General features: G+C 31.4%; 1 protein-coding gene across 1 annotated transcript; it reads right to left on the minus strand.

Annotated features, from left to right (window-relative positions):
• Positions 1-506: 506 nt before the first annotated feature.
• LOC149561174 (uncharacterized) lies at positions 507-4,276 on the minus strand. The gene is made up of 2 exons (XM_089824999.1): positions 1,261-4,276; positions 507-1,036 (listed from the first exon to the last, which is right to left on the minus strand). The coding sequence occupies exons 1-2, from the start codon at positions 4,235-4,237 to the stop codon at positions 576-578; spliced, it is 3,438 nt and encodes a 1,145-aa protein (XP_089681125.1). The 5' UTR covers positions 4,238-4,276; the 3' UTR covers positions 507-575.
• Between the last annotated feature and the right edge of the window lie 13,477 nt (positions 4,277-17,753).

The raw sequence follows: 17,753 nt of genomic DNA on the forward strand, positions 1-17,753 counted from the left end.
GAAGGGATTTTTTTTCATTCAAGAATGGTGTTAGGTACCGAAGACATTCTCACTCTAATCTGAGTCCCATGTCCGGTTAATTCAAAACAATTCCATATTGACAAGATGTAAAGAATTTGTTGGAAATCAAAGGGCATTATCACTCATAAACAATCGATACAAAAGTCTGTGTAATTTTACCAAATTTGCTCCCTGTTCTCTATTCTATTCTATTCGTTACTGAGAATATCAAAACACTGTTCAGGAAGATTTAATCGAAATAGCCGCTTCACACTGAGTATCTTGAAATGTTAGGCCACTATGTGTTACTAATTTACTGATTTAGGAAGTTTATATGGTGCAGGAGACAGTTGATGTTCAAGAACCTTGAGTCCAATGATTTTTATTCTATCAATTCTTTTATCTAAGATTGCTTTTCACACAGTTTTAGCAAGGGAAAATTTCTTTGAAATAAGCATTAGCAATTGATAAGTAAAATAAAGAATGTAGCCAATTACTGAAAATGATTTAATGTGAAAAGAAATATAATGCAAAATAATAATATTTAATGTTTTATTACAGCTTGAGTAAAAGAACTAAGATGTAGATGAAGACCAATTCTGAGAACTTCTTGAATTACAATTGTTTGCTCCACTTGTACTCTCAAGTAAAGGTAAGATATTTACTGGCAAATGAAAACTATTTGGAGTACCAAGGAAAACACTTGTTATTTTTTCGAGTCTTCCAACTACCTCTATCATACTTGGGCGGTGTTGTGGCAGCTCCCTTGTACAGATCAACCCCACTTGCATAAATTGAGTGAGACATGTTATTATGGCCGCTTCATTTGATTCATTAATGTCTTTTAGTAGTTGATTGTCCACCACTTCTTTGATTTTTTCTGGAAAATGCATACTTGTCCATTTTGATAGATTAATACCTTCTCTCTCAATAAACATGGCATGTGTTGGTCTCCTCCTTGTCAATAATTCCAAAAGTAAAATTCCATAACTGTATACATCTCCTTTTGTTGAAAATTTTCCATTGACTCCATACTCTGTAGTATATTATTATTAATTTTAATTCTTAATTTACATATGAAATAGTAACATAAAATAAAAACAATCAAAGGTAATTTGATATGCAAAATTTTGTACCTAGTGCAAAGTGGCCAATACTCTAGAGTATACTATTGCTAATTTTAATTTTTAATTTACATATGAAATACTAATATAAAATAAAAGCATAATCAAAGGTAACATGATATGCAAGATTTTGTACCTGGTGCAAAGTAGCCAATAGATCCCTTCAGTGCATTTGTAGAAGTCAACGAATTTGTTGAATTCTCAGATAAGAGTTTTGTAATACTGAAGTCTGCTACATGTGGAGTCATATCATTGTCTAACAGCACATTACTGGGCTTTAGGTCACAATGAATGAATTTCACAAAGCAATGATGATGTAGATATTCCATTCCTTGTGCTATCTCCTTTGCTATTTTTAATCGATCAGCCAAATTCAACTTGCATTCATCTCCTTCCTCGGGATATAACCATCTATCCAAACTTCCATTTGACATAAATGGAAGAACCAATGCTTTAAAATCAAGGTTAGAACAAGATGAAATGATTTTGATCACATTACGATGTCGGACTCTTTTTAGCACATTACATTCCCTTTCAAAACTTTGAAGAGCATTTTCATCATTTAGATTGAGAACTTTAATAGCAATAGGTCTACTATCATTGAGAATTCCTCTATAAACAGCTCCAAAGCTGCCAACTCCTACAAGATTGGTTTGGCTAAACCCATTGGTTGCATCTTCAAGTTCTTCATAAGAAATCCTTTCAGGCCCAATGTTGAGATTTGGCATATTTTGATTTGTACGCCTCCTATAGAAAATTAGAAGCAATACAGAAGACACAATGATGATTCCAATAACAATCGCAACTGCTATTATCACCTTCTTATCCAGAAAGAACTTCTTTTGTTTGGAATCAGAGCACGGTTGTAATTCAATCCAACTACCGCAAAGGCCAAGATTTCCGGAAACTGCTGACTGATCAATTCTTGCAAAAACTCCTCTCTTTGGAACTTCCCCTGTTAAGTTGTTTGAAGAAAGATTGATATATTGAAGCATTTTCATTTCTTGGAAGCCCATTGGGATTGTGCCTGATAAATTGTTTCTTGACAGATCAATAACTTCAACATTTTTTACAGTTGTGAGCGATGTTGGTATTGGGCCATCGAGAGAATTCCCTGAAAGATTCAAATACTGCAAGTTTGTGCAACTTGATAGTGCAGCTGGAATATTTCCTGAGAAGTAGTTGAGAGACACATCTATACCTTGGACCATTACCATTTTTGTCATTATCAAAATAGAACCTTGTAAAAAATTGCTGGAAATATTGAAATAAAATTGGAGATTTGTAAGACCTGACCATTCAAGAGGTATATTTCCCTCTAGTCTATTATGTGCCATGTCTACCAACTCCAAAGTGATACATCTCCCTAGACTTGCAGGAAGTTTCCCAGATAATTTATTGTGATGAAGATAAAGCCGTCTCAGCTGTGGAAGATTACCAAGACTTTCTGGAATTTGTCCTGAAATCTTGTTTTCACTTAATGACAATATCGCAAGTTGTTTTGCATGACCAAAGCTTTGAGGAATTCTTCCGTCTAAATTATTTCTGCCCAAAAACAACCCTTGAAGATTCGGAAGGTTACTAAGAGCTGCTGGAATGGAACCATTGAACTTATTATCAGATAAATCTAATTTTAGCAACTTTGTGAGGTTTCCAATGCCACTTGGTATGTTGCCCTCAATTTGATTATTTTCCAACGTCAAATCATAGAGATGACTAGATAGCTGACTAATAGAAGAGGGCAAACTGTCAGTAAGATAATTCTCTGACAACTCTAGAACCTCTAGAGAGGAGCAATTGGATAAGGCTGTTAGAAAAGACAAGCCACTGCTTCCGCTCACAAGATGATTATTCCATAACAAAAGGACTTGAAGATGGAGCAATTTGCCCAACTCAAAGGGAACGTGGCCAGTTAATTCGTTCCCATCTAATTGCAAAACTTGGAGAAGAGAACAGTTGGAAATGGAATCAGGAATCACTCCTGTCAACTTGTTGGTGTCCAAGTGCAATTTAACTAGTGATGCCAGGCTTGCCAGAGAAGGTGGGATTGTGCCTGTTAGCTCATTTTCCTCCAATTCCAACTGAACTAACGATGACAGGTTTCCTAGGGAAGATGGGATTTCCCCACCGAGTTGGTTTCCCCACAAATATAGGGACCGCAACTTTGATAGTTTGCCCAATTGCCAAGGAATAGCACCATGCAGCTCATTTCTCTCCAACGCCAGCTCAACTAGTGCAGACAATTTTCCTAGAGAAGGCGGAATTGTGCCCGATAGCTGATTTCCTCCTAAATAAAGGATCTCTAAATGCGAAAGAAGCCCAAGCTGGGAAGGTATGCTTCCTGTTAATTGGTTATATGATAATGAGAGATTGCGGAGAAGAGTACAGTTGGAAATGGCAATGGGAATCACTCCTGTTAAGTTGTTAGTGTCGAGATAAAGCGCCCTGAGCTGAGTAAGCATACCAAGTTCAACAGGAATATCACCATGGAGATCGTTATGGTCGAACTGCAATTCAACTAGTGATGCCAGGTTTCCTAGAGAAGGTGGGATAGTGCCAGTTAGCTGGTTTAGTCCTAAATAGAGGATCTCTAAGTGCGAAAGGAGGCCAAGCTGTAGAGGTATGCTTCCACTGAGAAGGTTGTAGGATAGTATGAGACGTTGCAAAGAGCGGCAGTAAGCAAGAGTGGAGGGAATGGAGCCTTCCAATTTATTCACAGACAATCTAAGTATTCTGAGGCGAAAAAGCTTCCCCAGCTGAGGAGGAATTTGGCCATGAAAGCTGTTATTCCAGAGTGCAAGTACCCTGAGAAAAGAGAGATTGCCAAGGAAAGGGGAGATGGGGCCAAGTAAAGACATACCAGTGAGATTCAATGAGACCACACGCTGATGACGAGAAGAGCAGAGAACGCCAGTCCAGTTGCAGAGGGAATGGTGAGGAGACCAATCATGCAAAGCATTGTTAATGGAGTCGGGAGAGAGTGACTGCTTAAAAGAGAGAAGAGCTTGCTGATCAGAATAATAAGAAGGCAAAGAAACAGTATGGGAGGGCAGTGCAGAGAGAAAGAGGAGGAGGGGACAAACTAAAATTAAAGCAATCTTCATATTCATCATTGAACTCGGGAAACACAAAAAGCTTTCAAAGCGAACTCTGTGTTCTCTGCAGGCTCTTCGAGATTGTATTAAATAGTTCGGAAAAGTGTGTTGATATTGCGGGTCAATCGTCAGAAGAAAGTGGGACGGAAGTCCGGTTTCATCTGACGCAATTTGTGGAGCCGTGTTATTTGATTTAAAATATTTGATTTAGTGCAAGAAATATTGTTGTTGTAAAATATATATAATTTGTTATATGAAAACGTAGATCTAACGAGACTAAGATTCTATTTAATTAGTTTCATTAAAACAAAATTAATTTTAATGATATTAAAATTTTATCGTGCACTGTAGTACCTTTACAAAAGATTTTATTTTAATTCAATTGAAATTTTAATTTATCGATTGTAAAAATTTGTATAAACTATTGAAAAAAATGAAATAATCATCTTCATTTCATGTGTATTAAGCTGAGAAATAGAGGAGTGAAATATACAGCATTCCAAGCCTCTAAAAGTCTACGCATCGAAATGACAGCAAAAGAAACGATAAATATAAAAATATCAGCCATGTGAAATGGTGAAATGCGATTTGTTTTCTAGTGGTAAAAATGAAGAAAGCCTATGATAAAAATATAGCAAAGTCAAGAGTCTTTGTCGTAGGGTGTAAGGTTTGCCATGTGCGATTGTGAAAAGCGATTTGTTTTGTAGCAAAATAAATATATCAAAGACCTCTTTCGGTTTCTTTGCAAAGTCAAGAGTCTCTTGTTTTTGCCGGCCACTCGCAAAAACAATATGGTAGCATTTAAGATAATAAAAAAATATCAACGACCTCCTTCGTTTTCTTCGGTCGAGAATCTCACAAAGTCAAGAGTCTCTTGTTTTTGCCGGCCACTCGCATAACAAAGTCTACCGCGGTCAATTCTGAGTGTCACATGTTCTCGCGGTCCAAAGAAAATGGGAGGAAACAAATAATTTGTAGGACACGTCCGTCTGATACCTAGTCCAGTTTTATGGAGAAAAGGGAATAAACGATAAAATGAATAAAAATGAAAGTTAATTGGGTTGCGTCTCATGCATCATCATGAGGTAATTTGTTTTGAATCCCATAGAATTGTTCCGTTCAATTTTTAAAATTATTATATAATATAATTGATAAAATAAATAACAAATAATTAAATTGAATTATTTATTAAAAAATTTATTGAAATAAAAATGAGTAAAATAATGTTCCTCACTTAGTAAATAGAAGTGATATATTTGATGAGATGAAAAACTAACATAATTAATAATGAGGTTTTGATCAAAGGAACTTCAATATGACATAAAATATAATAGTTTAAATTTCAGAAATCAAAATAAATAAGAATAAAACTTTGAGAATACATGAACAAAAGTGAAATCTCAAATTAATAGTATGGAAGAACATTAGCAAGTAAGATTAACTAAATAGACATATTTAGATCTCGTGTGGAAATTATTTCGAAACATATTTGTAACAAAGTTATTTTAGATTGACTGTAAAAATGAAATTTTTTGATGAATAGACCTTTTCCATTAATTTAAAACTTTAAAGATACATATTGACAAAAAAGAGGCCGGGGGATACAAGATCACCCCATGATTTCAAATGGCCCAAGGCTAGAAATTAACTATTCATCAAAAAACATATATAAACAGAAATAAAAGACTTCAGGATGCAAGTGCACTCCCAGCTGAAGGAAGGTCTTTGTTATCATAACTGTAGAAGTCCTTGGGTTCAATGGTTGGCTCAGGGGGAGTCTGACCATCAGCAGCTACAACATCTTTATCTTTATCTTTATCTTCCTTGGCCCTAGGAGGAGAAATGGTTAAATAAAGCTTGAGAAATGCTCACTTGGGGTCACGATGAGTAGCAGGTCAACTTGCATCAGCGACAAAAGGAGGAGCCATCAGGGACCAACCCGAGCCTACCCTCCATGGAGGCGAGGTCGGCAATGACAACCACCAAAGCCACCACTAGGAGAGTGACGACGAGGCTATGACCTAGGGGTCTGTGAGTGGCAAGTAGAATTGATTTTCCCTCTCCAATGACCGCAAGGAGGATTGCAGTCACCGAAAAAAGCATCTGGAGGTACTCGGACAACTGTACAATGGTCATTTCTCCAATGAGCAAGTAGCTCCTATAGGTGAGCCACTTCTAGCGTGACCTTGTCAATTTTTCCTTGTATCTACATCATAACATTATTACATATACGTGCTTTAGAGTACATTGCAACATAAATATCAAGAGAGTTGTCAGAGAATAAAACAACATTGCGATCTTTCCATATTGTGAATAATATCTCCATTCTGAAAGCATGTCAAATCTGGGAATATCTAAAAGGGAGTTTGGGAGCATCACCGAAAACCACCATATGCCCAGTGAAGGCCTTAGGATGAAAAGGCCTGAAGAAATAAAAAATCTAGAGCCAATAATTCTGAGCTCTTTTGTAAAACCAGAAAATACACAGAAAGATATTATTTTTGAAAAATAACATATTTTGATAAGCAAAAATTTGCATATCTATGTGAATTATTAGGGACTCTTGTTCTCATTTTGGAAGATGCTCTATATATGTATACATATGCAAATGATGTTGAGTTTGGCTCATTCTTGTAGCTTATTCCTCTTCCTGGAATTCAACATATTTAACCATAATTTATCAACATAAGTATTGTACATAGTTGGATATTATTCAATTAATTATACAAATATTCATACGTCAATCCTAGTATAGTCATATCCACCTAAATCAAACATTTTTTTGTTCTAGGATTATCTTTGTGGGCATGAACTCAACCATATAGATGTAGATTTGACCACCATCATAGCAATATTTAAATTTAAAAATTATTGAAGTCAAGTCTATTATGATTTTTCCTTAAGTTAATTAAGTACACATTTTTAAAAATGTGATAATATGTGTTAGTATTTATGACATTTAGTTCACTTTTATCATCCAAATAGGTTATCCTTTATATGTTATTCACATAATTTTACATTAAATCACTATAATTGGTATTAAGATTTCAATACAATTGTAAATACTTTTATCCTTGAAATATTAAGAAAGAGTTAAGAAAGTGAATATAAGTTAGGAAATTAATAAAGAGAAACTCTATATTGAGTAGGTTCAAATATAAATATAAAGAAAAAATCCAAAACCTAAACATAGACTTAAATTTGATATCAAATAAAGTATAACTTTAATAGGTAGGGTATGTTAGATGTACTTCCCACAAATGACTAGTCATCAGGTTAGGTTTATACATATTATTAAGGTTAGACAATGGGTTTACACAATTTTGGGTATGATGTTCAAGGATATGAAGGTTTGTCTTAGGGTTAGTATTCAAGTTATAGTTTAGCAATTAGGAACACAGATTACCATAAAGAGTTGGGGTTAGGATTTAACATCTATTATTTATTGCTAATGATTGGTAGGTTTAGTTGGATAAAGTGTAGTGCAAATATATATATATATATATATATATATATATATATATATATATATATATATATATATATATATATATATATATATATATATATATATATATATATATATATATATATATATATATATAAGTGAGATATAATATATGAGATATTTATTTGTTATTATATTAATTCCATTTTAATGAATAGACATGTCCCGTGAAGAGACATGTCTATCCATACTTCATCCTATATTAGAGAGATGGCTGTCAGTTGGAAAGCATATACCATAAGACAATGTAACTACATTTGCAGTGATCTCTAGAACTTTAACATAGTATCAGAACCAATGCAAATGTATGAAATCCTTTCTTATTAATATACATGAGTTTTCTAACTATCTGTTGGAGACAATAAACAATATGAAAGTTAGAAATCCATCACCAAGATTGTAGAACATTTGTAGACCATTAAAGAGATTAACACAAAAGCCTAGAACCCAAGGTTGGGACATATGAATCAAGGGAATGTGTAGCAAAGATGCCAGCAATGGGACAACTGTTATTCACTCCTATGAGTTAAAATTTTTTGCCACCTTTCAAAGTAAGAGTGTTGTCGTTATTGGATGCAAAAATTCTGCCATAAAACTCAACCTTGAACTCTATGACCACTATAACTACCCTTCAATGATTTTCCACAACATGATAGAGAAATAGTTAGGATGTCAGCACCTAGAATAGTAGTGACATAAAGAACATGGTTCCATTCTAGGTTGTAAATTTCTTTCCCTTGATTGTGGCAGAGTTCATGTTTGGCAAAATAGGATGCTATAGCCTTGCACATCTTGCACTCTTGAGTTTAGTGGAATCCTTGAATGCCATACCTCTTCCAATAAATTTAAAAGTCTCTTAAAGACTCTTCCCATGATTTCATTACATTCAATACCAAAATCATGAGAACATGCACATGCGTAGGTTCCTTGGGTGTAGAATGACATTGGACAACACTCAAGCCTTGACAGTGTGATATAGACCTTAACTACCGTCACACAATTTTATGAATAGTTGACATGTCCACATCATCACATGTATAATGGGTTAGACTATGAAGGAGAAGATTACAAGAGTGTTAATTAAGCAAATGAAGATGTTTGACAAGGGCATGGCCGCACATTAAAAAGGTGAGAAGGTAAGTTGTTTTAATTAAATAAAATATATTGTTATGATTATACATAGTAATATTGATTATATTATTAGAAACATGCTTTCTAATTGTATTGAATATTCGAGTTTAGAGTATTTGTAATATAGGGAACATGATAGTTCATAACTTATTTTAACTATTAAGTATTTATTATCATTTGAAATGACAATTTATTCAAATAATATTATTGTGGAATTCTATTATTGGTTGGTACATAAGTAGAATATGCTTTATTTATTTGAATGATTTGAATATATTATTATTATTAAGAAGAAAAATTCAAGGAAACTCTATTATTGTAAAAGATATGTGCCTTGGTATTTTTTCCCGAGAATGTTCTTGCAGGAAAAGGAGGATTAATATCAAGCTCAGAGGGAGCTTATCACTCCTTAGAAACATTACAAGATGAGGAGCTCAGGAGATTGAGATTCAGAGAGATTGATATCAACCTTTGGTGATCTTAGACATATTGATTAAGAGGGAGTAGACAATGTTGAAGATGGATTCTCTAGTAATCAATAAATAGTAGCAATCAAGAGGATTGTGATTCCTAAATATTCCTCTAAAACTATATGGGCATACTTGTGTCTATCATGAGGAAGTGTTGACTTCCAAATGATTATTACTTTTATTTTCATAAGTTATTGAAAGGTGATGACCTTTCAATAACTTAATCTATTATGATGAATATCTTACGATATCAATGCAGATCATGATAGATGATACTTTGAATGGTGAAAGTTTATATGGTATTCATTATGAGGATGCGAGTGTACATATAAACACTTTGAGTACAAGGTGAATAGTATAAAAGTTGATATTCATGAGGCCATTACACATAGTACTTGGTTAATATCTTGCTAATATTTAGGAGGCCATTACTCAAAGGATCCTAGTAAATGTAAAATGAGTTGGCATTCAAATGTCAAATGAGTTGACATAAAAATGTCGAATGAGTCGACATTCAAATATCAAATGAGTTGATATTCAAAATCAAATGAGTTGACTTTCAAATGTCAAATGAGTTGACATTCCATTAACCATGTTTTACCTTGAGGTAATATGTTATTCTTATTGTGTACGAATCTTGTGTACCCTCCCTAGCTAAGAGGGAGTGTTAATGATTGGTAGCTTTAGTTGGATAAACTATAGTGCATATATATATATATATATATAAGTGAGATATAATATATGAGATATTTATTTGTTATTACATTAATTACATTCTAATGAATAGACATGTATCATGAAGAGACATGTCTATCAATACTTCATTCTATATTAGAGAGATGCCTATCATTTGGAAAGCATATACCATAAGACAATGAAACTATATTTCCAGCAATCTCTAGAACTTTAACATTTAGCAATATGGGTAGGAATAGGGTAAGGGTATGGGTTTACATCATTGTTAGAATGATGTTTAAAGTTAGGATTTGTATTATGGTTAGCACTTAGAATAACAACGTAGTGTTAGGATTAGAATTTTTGAAATGATATTTTATTACTTAGCATTAGTAATAAAAATAATCATAATTTTAGTCTTGATTTGAAAGATATGACATCATTTTAGTTGTACATTTTTTTAAAAATAATGTAAATTTCACAAAAAAATTAATATTCTATTTTTGTACATGCAAGTCAAAAAGTTTATATAAATTAAACCTAATTCTATTTTTAAAAAAATTAATATTAGTTATCACCTTTCTCAAAATAATTTTAAAACATAATTTTTATTTCAACAAAATATTTATAAATTTTAACTAAATTCTCTTGAATTGTTTAAAAATATTTTTCTAATAAATTCAAAATTGGAATCTTGATTATAATAGAATATTTCTACATTTTAACTACAAAATATATTTATTAATGTATTTTAATTTTTTTTTAAAGTTATCAATGATTTTAAAGTAAAATTTAAAACTAAATCTATATTCAATAAAATCTATATATATTATTAATAGTATTTAGGAAACATTACTTATCAATTTTTGTTTAAAGAAACATTGCACTATTCTATTATTCTTTTTCTCTTCAAATTATATATTAAGTTAAGTTGTACTCTTTTAATTTCAAAATGAAACATAAATTATTTTTCAAATAAATTTATTTTTTAAATTTATAATGGACAAATAGAAAAATAAAAAATTAAAGATTTTTTTTATTAAACATAGATTTATGAAAAATAAAGTTGTTTTCTTCTATTCAACATTAACAAGTGTGTCCTCATTGCAAGTTGTATAAATTTTTCAATTAACAATGTGACTTTTGTTATAAAATATATTTTTCATTTCAAGCATCGCTTTATATTTTTCTTCATTTACTTCAATTTTCCTTTACAATCTATTGGTAAATCTTTTAATAAGTAGCTCAAAAAATCATTTCCATTTTCAAAACTTGTATTGAAAGTTTTAGATTTCATATAGCTAGTAATGTCAATTTGTATAGTACAATTTCTCTATATTTTTTTTGAAGAACCTACTTTATCATTGAAAAAATTTATTAAATAGGATATAAATCCCTCTAGGATATTAAAATATGTTAGCACAAAATTAAAAAGATATGAACACCGATGATTTCCATGTTACAATCTTGAAATAATTATACCTCAACAATGTCAATGCATACAAATAGGAGAGAAAAGACCACATTTCAAAGATAAATACGAAGACAATATATTAGAAAATCAAGATCAAATTGAGAATAACAAACAACATTATTAGAAAATGCCAATATTAATGACAAGATTCGATTCAATCAACTAAAATTTGAGCTTTCTATTTTGAAGAAAAGTTTATTCTTATAAACAAAGGGTAAACAAAATCCTTCAAATGTGGAGGTACAAAATAGAAACTATAGTTTGAACTAGAAATATAGAGGATATATAGAAACATTTATAAAGTGGACAATAAAATATAAAATTTACTGTTAGAGAATATAAAATGCAAGAGGAGCTAACAATTTCTTGGTGAAAAATTATAAAATCCAGGAGCAAAGCTCCCACATATAAGCCTATTAGCTTAATCATTACAATCATATTATTGTAAAATAATATTTCAAAGTTTAAATAATATATTATTATGTTTACACTCTCTAGTTTGGAGGCTTTTCTTGTTCCATTTGGTGGATTGATCTTTTGAAGTTTCTAAGCCTTGCATTGCTCCTATTTTCCATTTTCTCTATGTTGTCCTTTTCACCCTTTGGTGTATTTGGTCGATGTTGGTGCTTCTAGGGTGTTTTCTTACTTCGAAGTTATTTTGGGCATTGATTTTTTCTATGGTTGAAGGATCTTTATTCAACAACTTCTATCATCTCAGTTCCTTTTTTCTTAGATGTCTAGATGCTCTTGTATGGAGGTTTGTTTCTAGGCCCTCTATGTTGATGTACATTTTATGTTGGTCCTAGATGAACATATTGTTATATATCTAAGGACCATTTTTATTTATCAATTATTTAGGGTTCCTTGTGCTTTTAAACCTTTCTCCCCCCCCTCTAGATCTATTATGTGTTTGGATTTCTCTCTAGTTATGGACTATGTAGGTGGTGGTTTTCATTTCATGGCCATTTTACTTGTTGATTATTTTGTTTTCTATTCCCACCTCATATTTTTTGCAAGTTTTGGTATTGTGGCTTAGACTCAACTCTTTCTTGTTGGCCTATGTTTGTTTTTTGATGGTCCACTTATACATGTCACTTGAGTCTTTTTGGTCTTTATGTAGTATGCTATAAGTTTCTTCATCATTTCTTCTTCTTAGTCAATCTTTTTAGTGTAATGTCATGCCTTTCATTCTGTTAATGAGTTGTGAGTGGGATCTTTTAGTGTGTGTTCTATGGTTGATTTTGTGTATTCTCAAGTTCAATCCTCTCTCAGTAGTTCTAGATTTTTTATTTTTGTTGACATGGTCCATGTCATAGTTTTTTCTATATTTTTATACTTAAACTTGGTAAACGGTATTTTTGATCTATTTCCTTTATTTAAGACCAGCTGAAATAAAAATAATTTTTGTGTACATGGTGTTTTGCAAAAACCTATAGCGTGTGTTGCTCTTCCCTTTGTCAAATAGTTTTTTTTCAAAGTTTCTCTTTTACATCAACTTTCAAGCTAGTAGTTTCTAGCTTGGTAACACATCCTTCTCGGGGGAAACATGATTTTATTCTTTTATTCCAAAGGCTATTCTTTATAGTTTTTGGGTCACTTGGACTATGATACTCCAATTCTTTGAAGGATAAAGGAATTTTTTTCCCACTCTCACCTTGTATATAAGGATTTCAACCCTTTCACCTACTAAGTGGGGTAAAAGTACATATTTGTTTCATAGTAGAAGACATCTAATCTATTTTGGTCAAATTTTATTTCTCCAACAAAACTCGACATTCTTCAAAAACTAAATATGCCCTATTATAGATATCCAAGTCAAGATAATAATCATATAAATCTCATAGTGTTTTTATTAGCTATAATATGTTACAATTTCAAAATATTACAAGTAGGTATTTTAATAGTTGAGAAGAACCTACTTCAAAAAGGAAGAAATAAATATAAAAAAATTAAAATTTATTTTTACAACTAAAGGTGAGAGTCATATTCAAGAAGATGCAATTTTGGTTTTGAAATGTTTATATTTGATAGGTAAATTTTAATAAGAGAAAAAAACTATTGATTTCTAATAAGTTTGACTTCAAGTACTTAGACAAGAAAATATATACATTGAAAACCAATATTTCTTTTTTTCTACACTAGCTATTATATCATCACAAAGTGGACACACTTGCCTTTAAAACCTTTTAGATCCCTCTTCATAATACCCCTCTTTGGACCATGGATATGTCTCTACTCGATCCCCCTTTTGCTCCTCTTCTTCCATCTTTATAGCTTATCTCTCTAGTACCTACTTCTTTCTATGGCACCTAGGACTAGACCTCCAAGACTAGGTCCACTCAAGTCAACCTAGTCTAGACTAGGTCAACTCAAGTCAAACTAGTTTGGACTAGGTTGACCCAGGTCAACCTAGGCCTCCCAGCTTGACCTAGTCCCTGAGTTCTGGATCTTGGGGCTTGAAAGGTGGTGTAGAGAAACTATGTAACATGATCTAGGTAATCTGACAAAATAAAGGAGGCTCAAAATGAAAGACAACGGGTGATGATCCACCTCACTTAATATGTTGGTTTATGTTTGTTTGTAATAAGGATGATCCCTTTTTTGGATACAACTAAGTAATTATTTGTTGTCTCTTATGTTACACAAATGTCATATCATTATTGGTCAGTGCATGTTGAGCTCACTTAGATAGTAATGACAATTTTATGTGTCTACGGAGTGTTCCTATGGTTGCCTAGTTCATAAAGCATGCAAAAAATGAGTGTTAACTAAGGTCACTCGGTTAATGAAGGAAACCTTGGATAGAATCAATGCTAACTAAGTTCACTCGGTTACTAAAGGATTTTTGCAAGATTGCAGTGTTAACCGAGCTTATGTTGGTTAAAATAGGAAATAACTTCTAAGTTAGTTTCTACCAAGTTGGGTCAGCAAACGAAGGATTTTCTTATTTTGGCATATTAAGTTCAATTAATTTATTTATTGGTTCTAGCTGATTGGGTTGATAAATATTAATTATTCTAAGTTGTATGTGAGTTGAATTGACAATATGAAAGGTATAAGTATAAGGTCAAGTTGCATTTTCAATGTGTCCAAGTTGAAAAGAATGAATTGAAAGGGATGAAAAGAAGAAGTGAATTTGAAGGATAAGTAGAATATCCTTGTGGAGCAGAAAAGCTATATTCAACCAAGAAAGATCAAGTACAAGACAAAAAAAAATCTGTAATCAACAATTTAGTTGCATCTAAATTAGGTCAAATTCATTGTTACTCTCTAACCATTGTAGTAATGATTTAAATCTCTTATCAGACTTGGTTTAATAGCCATTTGTAAATCCTCTAACAAGGTGGTTGTTCTATTGAACTATCTCAAGACCTCTAAAAAGGCCACTCATAACAGGGTGATTAAATCCTTTAACAGAGTCACACCTAATAGCATGTTTTGTAACCTTTAATAGGGTTGGCTCCTAATAGGGCTCATTTCAAAAGAGAGAAAAGTAGTAACTAGTTACAATTGGTGGTTTTTCTCAAATTGGGTTTCCACGTTAAATTTTGGTGTCATATGTGTTCATTATATTTCTTTTATGCTTGAAATTAAGATTAAGTAATGATATTCAATGACAATATCCTAAAATCTACAAAGTTAATTTGTTACAAAGTACATTCAGTAATTACTAAGTTACAACATTTTATGTATGGTTACCGAGCATCATCAGTATTCAATTTTTTGATTGTATTGGGTTTGAGATTTATTTAAGTCATAACTGATTCACCCCTCCCCTCTTAGTAACTCCTATTTTATTTCCAACAATTGGTATCAAAGGTTTTGGTCCTTGCAAAGAAGGTTTCAAGGACCTAAACTAAAGATTAGGATTTCTTATAAAAGAGAGATTCCAAAACTCAATAGAGACAATTTTGCAGCATGGAAAGGACTTATGAGGTTACATTTAGCTACTATCAGTGATTCAAGTTGCAATGAGAGAAGATGAAAATAATGCAAAACATGTGGACAAAATCAAAGCCAATGTAAATGCAATCAAAGGATTTGGAGGAGACATTAAGCAGAAAATTGTTGTAAGTAAGGTACTCAGAACTCTTCTTCCTATCTATGAAATTAAAGTATCCACTATTCAAAAAATGAGATGCGATCTAAATAAAATATTAACCTTGGATGATATAGTTGGAAGATTGACAACCCTTGAACTAGATAACTATGATAGCTATGTTCCTATTTCCAAGAATATTGAGTTTGCATTTGAAGCCAAAACTCTCACTTAATCAAAAGAGCAAGAAATCAAAGAACAATCAATCAGGAAGTGATGAGGAAACTAAAGAAAGTTTTGACAGTGATCTTAAAATTGTTGAAACCCTAGTTGCAAAGAAATATTCCAAAGGTAGAGGAAATTTCAAAGGTAAAATCCCTCTAATCTATTTTTATTGTGAAATTTTTTTTTGTCGTGCCCAAAATATTAGGCAAAAACATGCCAAACCATTTTTTTATTCTAAAAAGTTAATCACACTACTAAGTTCGATATGTATTTGAACATATTAGTGTATAGGCATAAAGATGACTAGGTAAGTGATCTCCTATCGATGCCCTATCTTATCTAATTAAGTTTATGATCAAGGGGAAGAAAAAGGTCACTAATATTGAGCATGCGTTATTACATTGAATGAGCCATTTGATTCATTATTACTCTGATTTTAAGGTAATCTATTACAACTAAAGCAATTTTGTCATATTATCTTATCTCACACTACTAAACAATACTAAACAACTATCAAGATGTAAAATCTACACTTAAATATTCAATCTAAAAATCTAACTTAAAAATACCACTTTTACTAATATAAGACATTCTAAGATAACACAATACTAGCTTTCGATGTAATAACCATATAACACTTATAATAAATCTTGATTATTTAAGACGAATTAAATATATTACCAACTTACCTTAAACAATATCTTAACCAAATAATGATACTAACTTTTCTAAACATAGATCTTTATTAATTACTAAATTAGCTTTATAACCTTCCTCCACAAACTTAAAATCAAAGTGTGAGGTCCACTCAATAGATTTAAACCATTTATTATTGCCCATTGTAACGTTAACAAATCAACATATTAATAACCAATATAATTGAATTCTTCAAATGAAAAATTAAGTAAACATAACTCTAATTATTTCAAGACTTTAATTAAAGTGCCCTCTAATTAAAATAATGTCTTACATACAAAAAAAATAAAAACTTTATTCTAAAATAATTTGCTTCAATCCACAACTACTCCCAATCCTTACAAATTATAATCGTGATACTTTAAACCTACTAACAACTCTAATACAACTATACTGAAAAGCGAAATATAATACTATCTTAACACTTATCAACCAATTAATTTTAGTTAATATTAAAATTCAACTTGCCAATACTAATTGCTAACATAATGGATCTAAATTATTTCTTAAACAAATTAAATAAACCCACTAACTTAACTTAAGAAACATGTTATACCAACAATAGACTACTAACTTTTCGAATTACGATTTAATATTAAATCATTTCTAAAACTAAGTTTATCAATCATTCAAGTAACAATTATATGAAAAATACTATCCTAACTAATATTCTAAAATAATTTTCAATTTTTTTTTTTTTATACTATCTACCACTTAATTAAAAGCTAACACTACACTTACAACTAAATTTAATTAAAACAAATAATAGAATATTTCTATTAATTAAATAACTTAACAAGGTATTTTAACTTATCTAAACTTATCTATCTATAATTACTAAGATTTAGAACATTAAACATATAATCATGGACTAATTAACTTTAAAATTGTAAAAATATAAAGCAACTAAAATCTAAGTGGCCAATTAAAATTTCTAATCATTAGAATACTAAATAGCTAGTATTCAAACAACATGAACTATACATTACTAACACATAACTTAACTATGTTTAAAACTAACCCTATCCTACTACTAACTTGACCACTCTAACATTCTAATCTAATACTACCCACACATAAAACCTTAATTTAAAAGTTATCTATAATCTAATACCATGCAATAGCATCTATAATATTCTGATCTATATCAAAACACTTTATTAATCCTTGACTTCCACTAACTAAACTTTAGTTACAACCATCTAACCCTATACTTCCCTAGCCCAACCCTTGGCCACTTGACACATGTCAACTCCTACTCCCTAGGCCATGTGCTTCACAAGCTATCCCCACTCTTTCCAAGGTCAGAAGGTATG

The sequence above is a fragment of the Cupressus sempervirens genome, chromosome 4 (genome assembly GCF_028749045.1).
Source record: "Cupressus sempervirens isolate cs-2001-9-10 chromosome 4, ASM2874904v1, whole genome shotgun sequence".
In the NCBI taxonomy this organism is placed as follows: Eukaryota; Viridiplantae; Streptophyta; class Pinopsida; order Cupressales; family Cupressaceae; genus Cupressus; species Cupressus sempervirens.